The 15,928-nt window shown below is 46.2% G+C and overlaps 1 protein-coding gene and 1 long non-coding RNA gene across 3 annotated transcripts in view; one reads left to right on the plus strand and one right to left on the minus strand.

Annotated features, from left to right (window-relative positions):
• The first annotated feature begins 1,194 nt into the window (after positions 1-1,194).
• Positions 1,195-3,922, plus strand: LOC125303525. Its single transcript, XR_007195057.1, has 3 exons — positions 1,195-1,312; positions 1,544-1,673; positions 3,707-3,922. It is a non-coding gene; the product is annotated as an uncharacterized LOC125303525 (long non-coding RNA).
• A 6-nt stretch (positions 3,923-3,928) lies between these two features.
• The window catches only part of akap13 (A-kinase anchoring protein 13), a 31,196-nt gene continuing 19,196 nt past the window's right edge, over positions 3,929-15,928 (minus strand). For both annotated transcript variants that reach the window (XM_048257305.1, XM_048257304.1), the window contains 3 exons: positions 13,317-13,808; positions 7,079-7,433; positions 3,929-5,977 (listed from right to left, as the gene is read on the minus strand). In XM_048257305.1, the coding sequence (XP_048113262.1) occupies positions 5,919-5,977; positions 7,079-7,433; positions 13,317-13,808 (906 nt within the window). In that variant the 3' untranslated portion in view covers positions 3,929-5,918. The remainder of the gene's footprint in view (positions 5,978-7,078; positions 7,434-13,316; positions 13,809-15,928) is intronic.

The following is a 15,928-nucleotide window of genomic DNA, read 5'->3' on the forward strand; positions in this document are numbered from 1 at the left end:
TGGTGATTCAGAAATTTACTTCAATGAGAGAGTCTCCAGAAGGACCAGAGAAAACCTTTCATGTCCTAACTTCTAAGTCACATCATGCAGAATTCACTGGTCACACACAAACACACACACACACCAGTCATGCCATGTTAATATACTGCACCAGTTATGTCACTCACTCACGCACACACAAGCACACACACGGCGCACACACACACACACACACACACACACACACACACACACACACACACACACACACACACACACACACACACACACACACACACACACACACACACACACACACAAAACTGTGAGGTGGTCGTCATCACACACTCAAATAAAATAATGAATTTGCAGTCATGAGCCAGAGTCAGTGTTCCAGGCCCAAACACACACATTCGTTAGTCATTTTTCTGACATCTCCAATGGCCAGCCTGCTGTGTAAAAAAGATGGATGTCTTTTGAGATTTACAGGAAGTGAGTCATGATCCCATCTTTCTCCCTGTCACTCGTGGACCAATCAATACACACAGGCACGCATGCACACACACACACACACACACACACACACATAGACACACACACACACATACCCATACCACCACCCCACAACCACCCTCATCATTTTTGCAGTAATGGAACCTCCTCTAAAAACTGGCCTATTCAGCAAATCAGGGCCGCAGGATCAATTAGGAAATAAATAGAGTTTCCAGAGGGCAGGAGATGAAGGGAACAGGACCCAGAGGAGAGAGAGGAGAAGAGGGAAGAGGAGGAGAGGCAACACGGGGTGAGGGGTGGACAGAGGGAGGAGAGGACAAGAGAGAGGAGGAAAGGAGGAGAGAAGGAGAGGAGGGGAGGAGGAGAGGAGGGGGAGGAGGAGAGACAGGTAGTGAGGGCAGGGAAGAGGAGGAGAGGAGGGGAGGAGGAGAGGAGGGAGAAGGAGAGGAGGGGAGGAAGGGGAGGAGGAGAGGAGGGGGAGGAGGAGAGACAGGTAGTGAGGGCAGGGAAGAGGAGGAGAGGAGGGGAGGAGGAGAGGAGGAGAGAAGGAGAGGAGGGGAGGGAAGAGGAGGAGAGGAGGAGAGGAGGAGGGGAGGGGGAGTGAGGGAGGGGAAGAGGAGGTTTGAGGGTGAGAAGGTGATGAGATGTGATGAGTTAAGGGGGGATGGAGGTTTCAAACCTCAGGTGTGTGTGTGTGTGTGTGTGTGTGTGTGTGTGTGTGTGTGTGTGTGTGTGTGTGTGTGTGTGTGTGTGTGTGTGACCCTTTCTAGCAGGAGGGCAAGTGACTGATGGAATCTGCCGCTAAAGTCTCTGCCTGAAGGTGTGTGTGTGTGTGTGTGTGTGTGTGTGTGTGTACGTGAAAAGCCTTCTAAAAGGACATCTTTTTTTACAGTCTCATCAGTCTCCCATTCCCCCCTCCTTTTTCTGCATTCTTTTTTCATTTCTTCTCCTGTTCTATTCTCTTTATTGCTCTCCAACTTCTCATCATCCTCTCTTTTCCCTTACCCCCTTCCTTCCACCCCCTCTCCCTCTCTCTCTCTCTCCTCCTCAGAGCCATTTGCATCTCATGTGCTGGGGGATTTAGAAGGGGCCTCACCAGACGACATGGTCAACATGGACGATAACCTGACGATGGACAATGGCAGTCACAGCCTGGACAAGAAAACAAAAAACATTGATGTGTAGGTGACTCACCACATTACAGCCACCTGCTTCCTGTTGCCATGGTGACAGATGGACGGGGCTCAGAAGCATCTTACCCAGCTCATCACAGCACTGAGTAAAAAGGCTGGAACAGATTCATTTCCTTCCATTAGTGATTGCAATAATAACAACAGAATGATAGAAGCATTTATTGTGGTGGGAGTCACTTTGGATAGAAATGTTCTGGAAATAAATAAATAAATAAATAAATGTAAATGCAATCAAAGCAACACTTAAGTGCTGGTATCTGTGAAAAACAGTCATTTTCTCACCTGGTGGTCTGTATTTGTAAGTGGTATTTTTTCTCCACTGCACCTTTTTTTCATAGCCAATATCTGGAGTGACAAACAAAAAAATATGAATCTGCTTACATTTGAATACATATGAAAAAGGACTCATTTACACTGCATTCTGATCTGCTCACACAACAAAGACATTTATGCAACCTATAGAACCTTGTTCTCCAGCAGAGGCAGACAGCAGAATAGTGTGTACATTTATATGTGTGTGTGTGTGTGTAAATATGAGTATGTCATTGGTTAAGGATGTCCCATCCTTAGCTTCCATTCACGCCTTCACGCCAAGGCTCTCCTCGAAAGGCCAGTGAACTGATGAGCACTTCTCACTTTTAGTTCAGTCATGTGGACCTTCTCTGCAGTCTGTGGTACATAAATGTGGACCTTCTCTGCAGTCTGCTGGACTTGACTGCTCAATGTAATAAGGTGATGCCCACATCATCAGTCCTGTGTGTGTGTGTGTGTGATTTGTGTGTGTTGGGGGAGAAGAAGGATCACACTGGGGATTATTATAATTATATATATATATATATATATATATAATTATAAGTATATATACTCTTTTGATCCCTTGGGGAGGCAAGAGAGGTGAAATTTGGTCTCTGCATTTATCCCAATCAGTGAATTAGTGAAACACAATCGGCACACAGTGAACACACAGTGAGGTGAACACACACACTAATCCGGCGCAGTGAGCTGCCTGCAACAACAGCGGCGCTCAGGGAGCAGTGAGGGGTTAGGTGCCTTGCTCAAGGGCACTTCAGGCATGGCCTATTGGTCGGGGTTCGAACCGGCAACCCTCCGGTTACAAGTCCGAAGTGCTAACCAGTAGGCCACGGATGAAAGGACAGAACAGTTGGACAGTGCAACCATGGCAACAGTTACAACAACAACATGATGACCAAACAGGGAGAAGAGAGAAGGAGGGACTTCAACCTTGATCTGAAAGCAAAGGTCATCCACCTCTCATCAGTCAGCTTATCAGTGCATACAGTCACTCAAAACACAAACAAATGTACAGTAAATGTTATTTATTAAGGTGGTTTGGTTTGTTCGAATGTACAGTCCAGAAAATGACACAGATAAATAAAGCCTTGTTACAAAAAGCTTAAATCAAAAACACCAACAAAAAAAATCCATATTTCATAATTTATTTTTTACATAACAACTATTTACAAAAGTACTTTTTGCCCTTTTTTTGTACAAAAACAAAAGAAAAACAAATAGGATGAACCTGTACCTTTTTGCTTTGTGTTTAGTAACAATCATTTCAAATTGTGACACAAAGGTTCAATTTCTCAACCCCACACAATGTGACATATAGAACAATAGTGCACTCAATATTTTGCATTAATTTTTTCTAGGAGAAATTTCACTGTGCTTGACTTTTATTCATTCAGGTTCATTTTCTTCGAGTATCCAGGCCCTAATTATTCAAGCTGGTTGAAAAGGCAGATTCTTAAATAAAGAAAGCATTATGGCAAACATTCCTTCTCTAAGGCAAACAGGAAGAGGTGAAGGTGGATTTAAACTCAACATTTGAGTTTCCGATCATCCAGAGGCCAGGAATGCCAAGATTCCCATAAATCCCGGGGATTAAAAAAAAAAAAGAATTGAATTGAGTAAACATTACCAAAAAGGAAGATTTTTCCCTTTCAGATAATGGCAATCTTTCTGTTTTTTCCCCCCTTCATGCATTCTATCTTCTCTTTCAGCATTTCTCTTTCTCACCATCTTGCTCACAACATTGATGGTTGGAGACAGACTTCTGCAGCTCCCTCTGTTGGTGAAATGACAAAACTGCACGTGCCCCTGCCCTGCTATTTTGACTGCCTCCCCTGTAACCATCCGTCTGATCCTGGATCTGCTGCTGAGGCTGTGCTCCAGTGGATGGCTTCATTTCTGCCCACCAACTCCCACCCACATCGAATCTCCCCTATCATGGAACCCTGGGGGTCCAGCCTCTAATGAATCACAGTCTGCCTCCCTGACAGAAAGGAAATAAATCCATACAGGGTCCCAGTACAGATCCCTGCAGTACTGCGGGGCATTGCCTCTCCACACATGCAGTTAAAAAAAATAAAATAAAATGAAAAATGTTAAGTAAATTAAAATAATGGCCTGAAGAGAGAAAGGAATTAAAGAGATGGATAAAGCAGTTTAGCACATTTCCCCACATCTGCATCTGAGCATGTGCAGTGGGCTCAACCTTCTCAAGCTGGGCATGGCCTGACCGGCAGGCAGGGGAATCATGGGATATGTGCGGTTTAAAGACCGCTCGGGGTAAAAGGTCATAGAAGTGTGAGGGTCTGAGCACAGGTCAAAAGGGGCACACAGAACTGGACACAGAACCACTTGTGTCTGTTCATGGGTCTTTGGTTTGATATGCAAATCAACACAATTGCACCTCTGCATCTCTCTGTACAGGAGAGCGTTGTGATGCAATAACTCCTTGCATTGCAGATATGTCCTAATCTGATAGCACCTCAATGAAAACACACTCACGTGAACACACATATCCTGCAGAGACAGTACCAGAGTTAGACCTTTGGGATGGAAGCTTATACCATTCAAACTGTTCATGTTACAAATTACATGATTTCAAACAAAAACAAAAAATACAATAACTCGGTCTCAAAGTCATAATTGTCTCCTTGATAGATTTTTGATTTGACAACACAAACCTAGTGGAGCTGATGGATGGTCTCCGACTCCAAGAGGACAGTTTTCATTTGAAACTGTGTGCTAATAAAGTGCTCAAAACGTGTTGAAAAACTGCATTAAGGCTGGCAGTTAGGGTAAAATAAGGCTAAAAGGACTGGTGGCTTTCCAAAATAGGTAGGGGAATATAAACTAAAGCATAGTTGAAGACGGCACTCATTACTGTGTGTGTGTGTGTGTGTGTGTGTGTGTGTGTGTGTGTGTGCATTCCTTTTCTCCCAAACTTTTTCATCCTAACTCACTTCCTATTTTCAATCTCACTTTCTATCCTTTTACAATCTCTTCATTTATAAATGTGTAATTGTCACATACTTAATTTTGGTAATCTACCTGTCTGTTCCTGTCTCTTCCAATTGTGTGTGTATGTCTAAGCAAATGCATGTGTGTTTGTATGTATGTGTGTGTGATTGGCCACCTGATGGCCCATTTCAACATTGCATTCTTCAGCTTCCTCTCCCATCTCAAGCAAACACAGGAGTTCAAATTGTGCCATGCATCCATTCCATTCCACGCTCACAACATCCCTTGCGGGGCCATTCTCCCACACCTGCACCCTGGAGACGTCTTCCGCCCCCCCTCCATTCCACGCTCACGACATCCCTTGCGGGGCCATTCTCCCCCCCCTCGGTCTAATTAGCCCTTAATGTCCTCTGAGACCTCTAATCACTCTCAGAGGGTCTCACACAAAAACAACATGGCCACCATATGGGGCTGAGAGCCTCTCTGATGACACATCAGTCTCTTCCACATCATGCTCTCAGGTGGTGCAAGTCTCTTTCTCCTCCTCATGACAGAGGTGTCCTTTTGTAGTCTTTGCATGGTCTTCATCCTCTTCCTCGGGATGAAGATGACCATGATGACCACTTCTCTCAAGTCCCTCTTAAACATACAGCGGCATGTCGCCAAGTCAAGTCCAAACAAATCCAATCCACATCACCAAGCAACCAGCTCACCACACACTTCATCAGTACACTCTCAAAGGGTCCAGAGTGGGTGTGTCAGGCTGCATCTGGATGTGTGTGTGTGTGTGTGTGTGTGTGTGGTTGTCTTGAGTTTAGTGCACTGACAGATGTGGGAATCCTTTGGCAGAACACAGCCTGGAATCCCACACATTTAGGTGCTGTATTGGGGGTGGGGTCTTGCAAGGCTGATCCTGAGAGAGGGGGCTTGTGGAATACTGGAGGACCTGGATGAGAGTGAAGGACTTCAGCAGTAGAAAACCGGTCCTTCCCCAGAGGCGTCTGTGGCTTCAGTGCTGGAAGCGTCTGCGGACGGAAACAAATCAGAAGGTCACACCACATGATACTGACAAAACACTGTATCAGGCACTACCTTTGTGATGGCAATGCATAGCAAAACATATGGCAAACATATACAAGTTAAAAAGCCATTGAGCTTTTATCCGTGCCAACTGCGCATATGTCGTCATTGGCGGAAACTTGGCAAGTTTTGTGGAATCGATCATGAATAAGTACTTTTTGGAGAACTCGGTGAAGTGTAAAAAATAAGAAAGAAAGTGACACCAGCTTAAGAGCTCACTCCTCAGCGCAGGCCTGAGATACTAATCTTCTCCTTTCTTATCCCACCCGCGCCACAGCCACGTGTCCTCACCCCCCCCCCACCCTCCCCAACCCAAACCGTGCCCACTGAAGCATTATGCTAAATGACAGCCAGGGTAATGACTGCGCTAGTCATGGCAGCATCTCGACAGTAGTGCGTTCGAGTCTTTATGTTGCGTGTCTACTCCACATAATTCTCTTGTCATGGGGAAGTAGACACTCTTAAACTCCCGCTCCACCATCGCATGTCACCATGCTTTACGTCTCCCAACCAGCGGCAGTGGCAGATACGGTGGCAGCAACAATGGTCCCAGCAGACCAGATGCCACTGAGTCACACACACACACACACACACGCGCACCAAAGCTGTGTTCTTATCTAATCATCATGCTAGCACAGATTGTGACTCTCAGCCGTAATGTGATCTTAACTTGCTGGACCAAAGCCCATGTATGTTTTCTAATAAAATCATAAGATCATATCTATGTCTCCTGAGCAATCACGGATCCATCTTTGACAACTAAAATGTTCCTGGGCACTAAAATGGGTTTGTTTGGCTGTTGAGTTCAAATAGCAACAGTCTTCCTTCAGAATTGTTCACTACACATCTTCATAATTGAAGGCCTTTTACTTTTAAAAGCCTCCTAAAATAAACAGTCCTGACCACAGACAGGAGGTCAATACAACTACCGGTACTCCTGCAACAAACGTCACCTTCTTATGCAGTAAGCTGAAAGGCGATAGGTGACACTGTAAAATTGAGTGGCTGGACAGTGAGTGGTTCTGCAGGTCAGGTGAGTGTGTTACCTGTGGGAGATGAGGCCTGACCTCTGCCCTTCTTCTTCTTCTTCTCCTTCTTGTCTTTGGGCTTGGTGAGCTGCAGCAGGCGGCTGGGCATCGGCTGGGGAGTCGACACGGTGGAGGAGGAAGAGGAGGAGGAGGAAGATGAGAAGGGGTTCAGGCTCTTCCCTTTCCGCTTCTTGGAGTCCACCCTGGACATCAGGTCCTTGGCCGTGGCGCTGCCGGCGGCTGGGGACGTGGAGTAGCAAGACAGGTCGCCGGCGCCGGCCACAGGGAATCGGTCCAGCGAGCCGGAGCTCTGGAACTTCATAGAGTCCTCCGATGTGGTGGAAGGGGTCCTTTGCAGCCGACACAGCTGTTCCTGTAAGAGAGAGAGAGAGAGAGAGAGAGGGTTAACCATCAGTATTAGGAGTGGTTTTAACACAGGGTAACCATTAATTAACTGGAAAGCTTGGGTTACCACCAGGGCTTGAAAACGAAACGTTCTGTTCCGAACGGTTCAGGTAGGCCTATGTTTAACGTTTTCGTTCTTGCATGCGTTCCGCCACCAACATATCGGTCCTGAACCGGTTTGGAACGCAAAATATCGTTCGTTCTTAAAGTTCTGGCAGTGTTTGGCGGGCCTATCAAGTCTATTTTTGTGGACTTTACCTTAGAATAGACGTACTCATTATTTCCCCTTGATTTAGCCTATACCGTAGCTTTGCCCAAAAATAATAAAATCACAGGCGGCATCCAAAAACATTCAGATGGGCTATCCATCCCATAGCCTACAGACTTACTGTAGGCCTAACCTATGCCCAGGGTAGGAATTTCACGGCGGCCACGACGGCCATGGCGGCCCCTTGCGTTGGCCGTGATGCCCCTTTGAAAATCAGAGGTTTACAGGCCACGGTGGCCTTGGTGCCCCCTTCTTTCAATATTCTGCTTTGCGTCCTACTAATAGCGATTTTTATTTAGCCTGTGGCCTGTCAAAATAATCTTAGCATTCACAGCGCAAATTAATTTAGTATTTTACGCAGTGGAGAAAGTGACAGTGCAAGAAAGAAAGTGCGTCCAAATTCACCCATTCTTCTCAGTTTAACTACTCGCGAAGTAGCCTACTCATCATCACACAGACATCACAAGTATCACATGAAAGAGCTTTTTCTCAGCTTTTAAACGATGTTAGCCGATAATTGCTGTGAACGGTTCGCGATAAAAGTAAATAACATAATTCAATTTGATCATACATTCTACTGAAGGTTTTCGTCCATGATCTCCCTACCCATTCATATCGGTGGAATACTTCAAGAACCCTTCTTTTAACACATGACAAACCATATATAAGAATAAACAGCAGACCTTACCGAACACAAAGGTGTAAAACAGTCCCCTGTACAGTTAGCTGTTCCAGAGCAATCCAGTTTCGAATTTGCAGTAAATTTCGACATGCATGGATGTCTCCAAATTTGGGCTTTAAGTTTTACAATGTGTTTAAATTGTTCCACATGATTTCATAATGGGCCAAATACAAAATAAATGTTACAAATATCGCCTAGATATTGGTAAATCAGAGGACAGCTGACTAACAGTTTGTGAAAGTAGCCTTAATGATCACAAAATGCTAAGCATGCATCTAGGCTATTTGAGTTTCTTAAAGCTGAGCTGTGCTTAAATTGTTCAATACATGATTTCATAGCAGGCCAAATATAAAATAACTGTTATATGTAGCCTAGATATCTGTAATTATTAGATGATCAGAAGATTTACAGTTCTATGTAATATGTCATTTTTCATGTTTTTGTCATGTTTCATTCAGTGATGCAGGGCTACTGCAGTGAATAGGCTAAATACAACTTTGATCATTTTTATATGCTATAGTTAACTTTGGCCTTGGTGCCCTGACATGTGGCCTTTGTGCCCCCCACCAAATATGCCCAACTGAAGGCCAAGTGGCCTTGCCCCCAGAATGGTGAAATTCCAAGCCTGCCTATGCCTATAAATAATTTCTAGTTTTATCCATATGGAGATCTTCAAAGGGCTTAGCTATAATTCCAATCCTGTTTATAAACGAACCTGTCTGTTGCTGACAAGGCCTATCTCAAATTCCCGTTTAACTCTTCTACATAGAATAGGCTATAATTGCATAAACATTTCAAATCCGACTTTAAAACGACAAGGCGTGGACAGGCAAAATAGGCTATTACGCATATAGGCTACAAACAATTTCCAAATCAGTTTCAGTAGCCTACGCTACGAGCTGGCCTAAGATCCGAAGTGGCAGACGGATAGGTTACATTACAACAGCAAGACAAAATATACACATTTGGACCATTTATTCCTTTTTTTTTCAAACTGCAGAAATCAGTACAGTACTACAGTAGTTGGCTACATAGCGGCTTGTTAACTCGCATTAACAGTGTAGATGCGGGCTTGTTTTTCGCACAACCGGAAATAGTCTCCCTGACATAGGATATGCTTTTGTGAAATTTTATAAAATATATAGAGAACGAAAAAAAAAAAAAAACGTTATTAACCGGTTTTGTGGATTTCAGAATAACGTTTCTGTTCGGTGTTGCACCAAATTCTGTGACCTGTCAATTTTGTGACTCTAGAGGGCTGTTTTATTGGAGTCTATGAATGTACTGAGCTGTACTGACACACTGATGAGGCAATTCTGTTATGTGTATAATTCTTCTAATAAACTTTGTACATTTTTGAAACATGGAACATTGTCTGGGTGTGGGTGTATTATTCCACAGGCCTGCATGTGTATCTTCCTCTCTATACTATCTCTATAGAGTACAGCTAAGGCCTACCCCACCACTCCAGCGAAGAGGTGGACTTCAGCTGGACAGGTCACATATGATGATAAGCCTACTGTCAAATTATGTTTGACAGTAGCCCACTATATTTACTATTACCCCACTATAACTCTGCAGAAATGGACTGATGTTGTACATTGTCATTGACATCAGCAAACACTTTATTTACATTATTGACAAACTTCTTGTCATTGTCCGTTAATTTACTTTTTGGCACCTCAAACTGATATACAAACTTAAGGAGGCAGTTAGTGACCTCCACAGCATTTAGCCTATCAAAATATGTGATCTGTCCTGCTGAAGTCCATCTGTTCACAGGAGTGGTGAGGGGTAGGCTTTAGCTCTACTCTAGAATAATACACCCACACCCAGTCAATGTTCCATGTTTCAAAAATGTACAAAGTTTATTAGAAGAATTATACACATAACAGAATTGCCTCATCAGTGTGTCAGTACAGCTCAGTACATTCATAGACTCTAATAAAACAGCGCCCTCTAGAGTCACAAAATTCGACAGGTCACAGAATTTGGTGCAACACCGGAACAGTTGAAGATAATTTTGTTTTCGTTTCCATTTCCGCTCCTCGTAAAATTACGTAAAATTCCGTTCGTTTTCGGTTTTCGTTTTCGTTCCTTGAACCGGTTCGGAGCCCTGGTTACCACACCATCTTCCTGAAAGTCAAGGACTTTCCAGGCCCAATTCTATCAAATGCAAGGATCCAAACATCATAGTTTGAGAATGTGTGAACTTAACATTTGTGCTGTACTGTACAGTGATTGTAGACGATGTGGTCTTTTTGCCTTTTCTGACTCAAAATACATACATTTCAATTACCTTTATTATTCATGTATGTTTTTCAAAAACGTTCAAAGGCCTTTCAAATTTATGTTTCTGTGATTTCAAGGACCCAGAGAAACCCTGTCTACAGAAACAACTGTAACATTCAGCTAGAGTGGGATAGCCTCAGGATACCCAATAGCTATAAAGAGCACACACTACTGGGATTTGGCCTCAACACAACAATTACAAAAAAGTAACAAAGTCAGACACCAGCCCCAAGGATGCAGGCTACAGTGGAATTCTCCATGACGTCCTATAGCCCAGGTGCCATGGGAAGATATATTAATAAATATGAATAATTCATCTTTTCTTCAACAGCACATTTCGTATGCCAAGTGCAGGTAAAAGTGCTTTATAAGCAGGAATACATAATCTATGTGGAGCAATAAATAGCATGAAAATTAAATAATGAAAAAGTAAACTGCATGACTAAAAACAAATATGGAAGATTGTTAAAAAAAAAGGAAGTAATTAATTAACTGGAAAGCCTGGACTGAAAAGCAAAGCCACTGACAAAGCAGTCTGTGTGTATAGGATGTATGGTTGCTGAGCAAGTACTTAGGTTGCAAGGTGTGTGTTGTAGAGAACTCTCTGATTTATGTGATTACAGAACATCACAACGCTGTTAATTATTGTCATTCCAGAAAGAAATGTGTTCCTGACTGAACCTACAGGTAGCCACAGGTTTATGACACACAAACACAAACACACAGTCAGTGAGCCATAAAAGTATGTAAGCATTGAGACCCAAGGAGTCAGGGCAGGTTGTTTTGAGTACACAGCGAGTGCAAGGGCTGGATTAAGATGCAGGCCAGCATGGGGTTAAAGCATTACATAAAGCACTTAACCTGCAGCACAGAGTCTCTGAGCGGTTACATAAGCTCAGTGTAATACCAAAGCACACTTAGCTGGCAGATCATTACCAAAATGAAAAAAAAAAAAAAAAAAGCTCCAACAACACAGGATGAAGGATGAACACACAGTGAAGCAGCACTAAGTCTCTTAAGCCCCAACACTGATCAGGGAGGAAAAGACCGGGCCGGCCGGGCTTAGTGTCTGCGGTACAGCCGGTTCCCCCGGAGTGGATTTGCATCCACTTCCTGCCCCAAACGCCCCACGCCGTGGGTGTTCCCCCTCCACATGAGCTGTCAGCATGACACGCACATCGCCGCGGCGACTGCAGCCAGAAGAGGGTGAGCAACGGCGCCCTGCCACTCCAGTGGACACGAGACGTCCTGACCGCAGGACGGGGTGAGAGCTTAAGAGCAGGATGACGCTCGTCCCCTTTTCCCTGGTGGCCTGGGATGGACAGAAGACAGCAACGCTCCCCTCCCGACCACCACGCTCCCAGACACAAGGGCAAAAGTGTCTCAGACACAAGGGCAAAAGTGTCTCAGACACAAGGGCAAAAGTGTCTCAGACACAAGGGCAAAAGTGTCTCAGACAAAAGGGCAAAATTGTCTCAGACACAAGGGCAAAATTGTCTCAGACACAAGGGCAAAAATGTCTCAGACAAAAGGGCAAAAGTGTCTCAGCCACAAGGGCAAAATTGTCTCAGACACAAGTGCAAAAATGTCTCAGACAAAAGGGCAAAATTGTCTCAGACACAAGGGCAAAAGTGGAAGAGTTTCAATCACAAAGGCAAAGGGCAAAAACAAAATAAAAACGCTTTACACCAACCTACCAACACCGGACTACATGGAACTGAGCAACACAAAGCTCCATACGTCATGATATCAAAGTAAAGAGGAGCTTTTGAGAGGTGTGTATGCAGCAAGGCCAAGCATGTGTGTTGACAAGGAAGTATGTACAGTATGACTATGACAGATTAACATCTGCCTACTGACTGACTGATTAACTCATTCTGATAAGTGGCTATGACAGATACCTGTCTGCTTCTGGTAAATGACTCACTTGTCTTTGGAGTTGTCATTCAACAACAGATCATACAACATTTTGTCATGGCGCCATCTTCAAACCATCATGGGATGACTTGACAGCAGTGGCTGTTGGCCTAGCCTTGCACAGAAAGAGCGCACACACACACACACACACGCACACGCACACACACCACTGTTCAGACCATCTGCACACTGATAAACTTAAGCAGACTCAACCCAGTGTGTGTGTGTGTGTGTGTTTGTGTGTGTGTGTGTGTGTCTCTGTTTGTGGGAAGGGGGTTGCTATGAGACTGGCATTGGTTTATCAATTCTGAGAGACACGTGTATTCAGGTGTAACACCTCACAAAAAATGTCTACAATTCTAGTGGATAAAACCAAGTTTTTACTCACCACAGAGCATGTGTTCATAATAAAGAAAAACACATGAAAACATGAATAAGTTGTGTGATATGCTCTGGTGGAGAGGTATTTCCATGATATTCTTTGGTAGGGGGTATTTAAGTAATATTCCCATGGTGGAAGAGAATTGTGTAATATCCTGTGATGGAGTATTGTGTGATATCCTATGGTGGAGGGGCATTTGTGTGATAGGTGGGGGAGGATAGACCACAAGCACAGCAGCAGACAAACATCAGAATGAGCAGTCACCTCATCAGAACATGCGACTACAGAACCAATCAGAAGCAGCGGTCACCTGTGTGTGCTGCTTCAGCTGCTCCCTCTCGCGCTCCAGTCGGCCCTGAGCGTCGCGCAGCTTCTCCCTCTCCCTCTGCACCTCCTCCTCGCGCTCGCGGAGCAGCCGGAAGTCCTTCTCCAGCTCCTCCTCGCGCTCGCGGAGCATCCTCTGCTCCTGTTCTAGCCGCTGCCCGCCGGCGGCCGCCTCTCCCTCGAGCCTCCGCGCCTGCTGCTCCCGTTCGGCCAGCGTCCGCTCGCGCTCCTCGCACTTGCCCTGCCAGCGCCGCCGCTCCTCCGCCAGAGACCGCTCCTGCTCCGCCACCTCGGCCAGAGCGCCGGGGCTGCTGCCGCTGCTGGTGGGGGTGACCGACGCCGACGCCGTCGTCGCCGCCGGCCGGGAGGACGAGGAGAAGGAGGAGCAGACGGAGGAGGTGGAGGAGAACGACGCGGAGCGCTGGGTCAGGGCCTGCCGCTGGTTCTCAATGAAGGAGTCCTGCTGGACTACCACAGCCTGCAGGCAGACAGAGAGAGAGAGAGAGAGAGAGAGAGAGAGAGAGAGAGAGAGAGAGAGAGAGAGAGAGAGAGAGAGAGAGAGATGATGGAGAGAGATGACAGAGAAAGAGAGAGAGAGATGACAGAGAGAGAGAGGAATGTAAACATATGGCTACATAACACCTCCACCTCTTCAAAACACCAGCACCAGTAATAGGGTTCACAGAGTGGAAATTGGATCATAAAGGGGGAAGGAGAATAAGATTTCAATCTGCTGGGCCTGTGTGTCTGTGTCTGCGTGTGTGTGTGTGTCTGCGTGTGTGTGTCTGTCTGCGTGTGTGTGTGTCTGTCTGCGTGTGTGTGTGTCTGTCTGCGTGTGTGTGTGTGTCTGTCTGCGTGTGTGTGTGTCTGTCTGCGTGTGTGTGTGTCTGTCTGCGTGTGTGTGTCTGTCTGCGTGTGTGTGTCTGTCTGCGTGTGTGTGTCTGTCTGCGTGTGTGTGTCTGTCTGCGTGTGTGTGTCTGTCTGCGTGTGTGTGTCTGTCTGCGTGTGTGTGTCTGCGCGTCTGCGTCTGTCATTCATTTCTAAGGATGAATATGAGTTGCTATGGTACTTCAACAATCACAGAACTGAAGGACAGAGGAAGAGAGAGTGCTGACAACAAAGACAGATGAAAACTGAGTTGTACAGAGCAAAGGATAGAGACAGCACTGCAGAGGCAGAGGATGGGTTGATAGAGACAGCACTGCAGAGGCAGAGGATGGGTTGATAGAGACAGCACTGCAGAGGCAGAGGATGGGTTGATAGAGACAGCACTGCAGAGGCAGAACTGCAGAGGCAGAGGATGGGTTGATAGAGACAGCACTGCAGAGGCAGAGGATGGGTTGATAGAGACAGCACTGCAGAGGCAGAGGATGGGTTGATAGAGACAGCACTGCAGAGATGGGTTGATAGAGACAGCACTGCAGAGGCAGAGGATGGGTTGATAGAGACAGCACTGCAGAGGCAGAGGATGGGTTGATAGAGACAGCACTGCAGAGGCAGAGGATGGGTTGATAGAGACAGCACTGCAGAGGCAGAACTGCAGAGGCAGAGGATGGGTTGATAGAGACAGCACTGCAGAGGCAGAGGATGGGTTGATAGAGACAGCACTGCAGAGGCAGAACTGCAGAGGCAGAGGATGGGTTGATAGAGACAGCACTGCAGAGGCAGAGGATGGGTTGATAGAGACAGCACTGCAGAGGCAGAGGATGGGTTGATAGAGACAGCACTGCAGAGGCAGAGGATGGGTTGATAGAGACAGCACTGCAGAGGCAGAACTGCAGAGGCAGAGGATGGGTTGATAGAGGCAGCACTGCAGAGGCAGAGGATGGGTTGATAGAGACAGCACTGCAGAGGCAGAGGATGGGTTGATGGGAACAACACTGCAGAACAGCACTGCAGAGGCAGAGGATGGGTTGATGGAGATGGGATAGAGACAGCACTGCAGAGGCAGAGGGATGGGTTGATAGAGAGGCCTGCAACAGATGGGCACAGAGACAGCACTGCAGAGGCAGAGGATGGGTTGATAGAGACAGCACTGCAGAAGGCAGAGGATGGGTTGATAGAGACAGCACTGCAGAGGCAGAGATGGGGATGGAGAGAGATGGAATTGATAGAGCACTGCAGAGGCAGAGGATGGGATGGAGACAGCACTGGAAGCAGCAGGGGATGGGTTGATAGAACAGCACTGCAGAGGCAGAGGATGGGTTGATAGAGACAGCACTGCAGAGGCAGAGGATGGGTTGATAGAGACAGCACTGCAGAGGCAGAGGATGGGTTGATAGAGACAGCACTGCAGAGGCAGAGGATGGGTTGATAGAGACAGCACTGCAGAGGCAGAGGATGGGTTGATAGAGACAGCACTGCAGAGGCAGAGAGAGGCAGAGGATGGGTTGATAGACAACACTGCAGAGGCAGAGGATGGGATTGATAGAGACAGCACTGCAGAGGCAGAGGATGGGTTGATGGAGACAGCACTGCAGAGGCAGAGGATGGTGATGGGCACTGCAGAGGCAGAGGAGATACAGCACTGCAGAGGCAGAGGATGAGACAGCACTGCAGAGGCAGAGGATGGGTTGATAGAGACAGCACTGCAGAGGC

Source organism: Alosa alosa, chromosome 11 (genome assembly GCF_017589495.1).
Source record: "Alosa alosa isolate M-15738 ecotype Scorff River chromosome 11, AALO_Geno_1.1, whole genome shotgun sequence".
Taxonomy (NCBI): Eukaryota; Metazoa; Chordata; class Actinopteri; order Clupeiformes; family Clupeidae; genus Alosa; species Alosa alosa.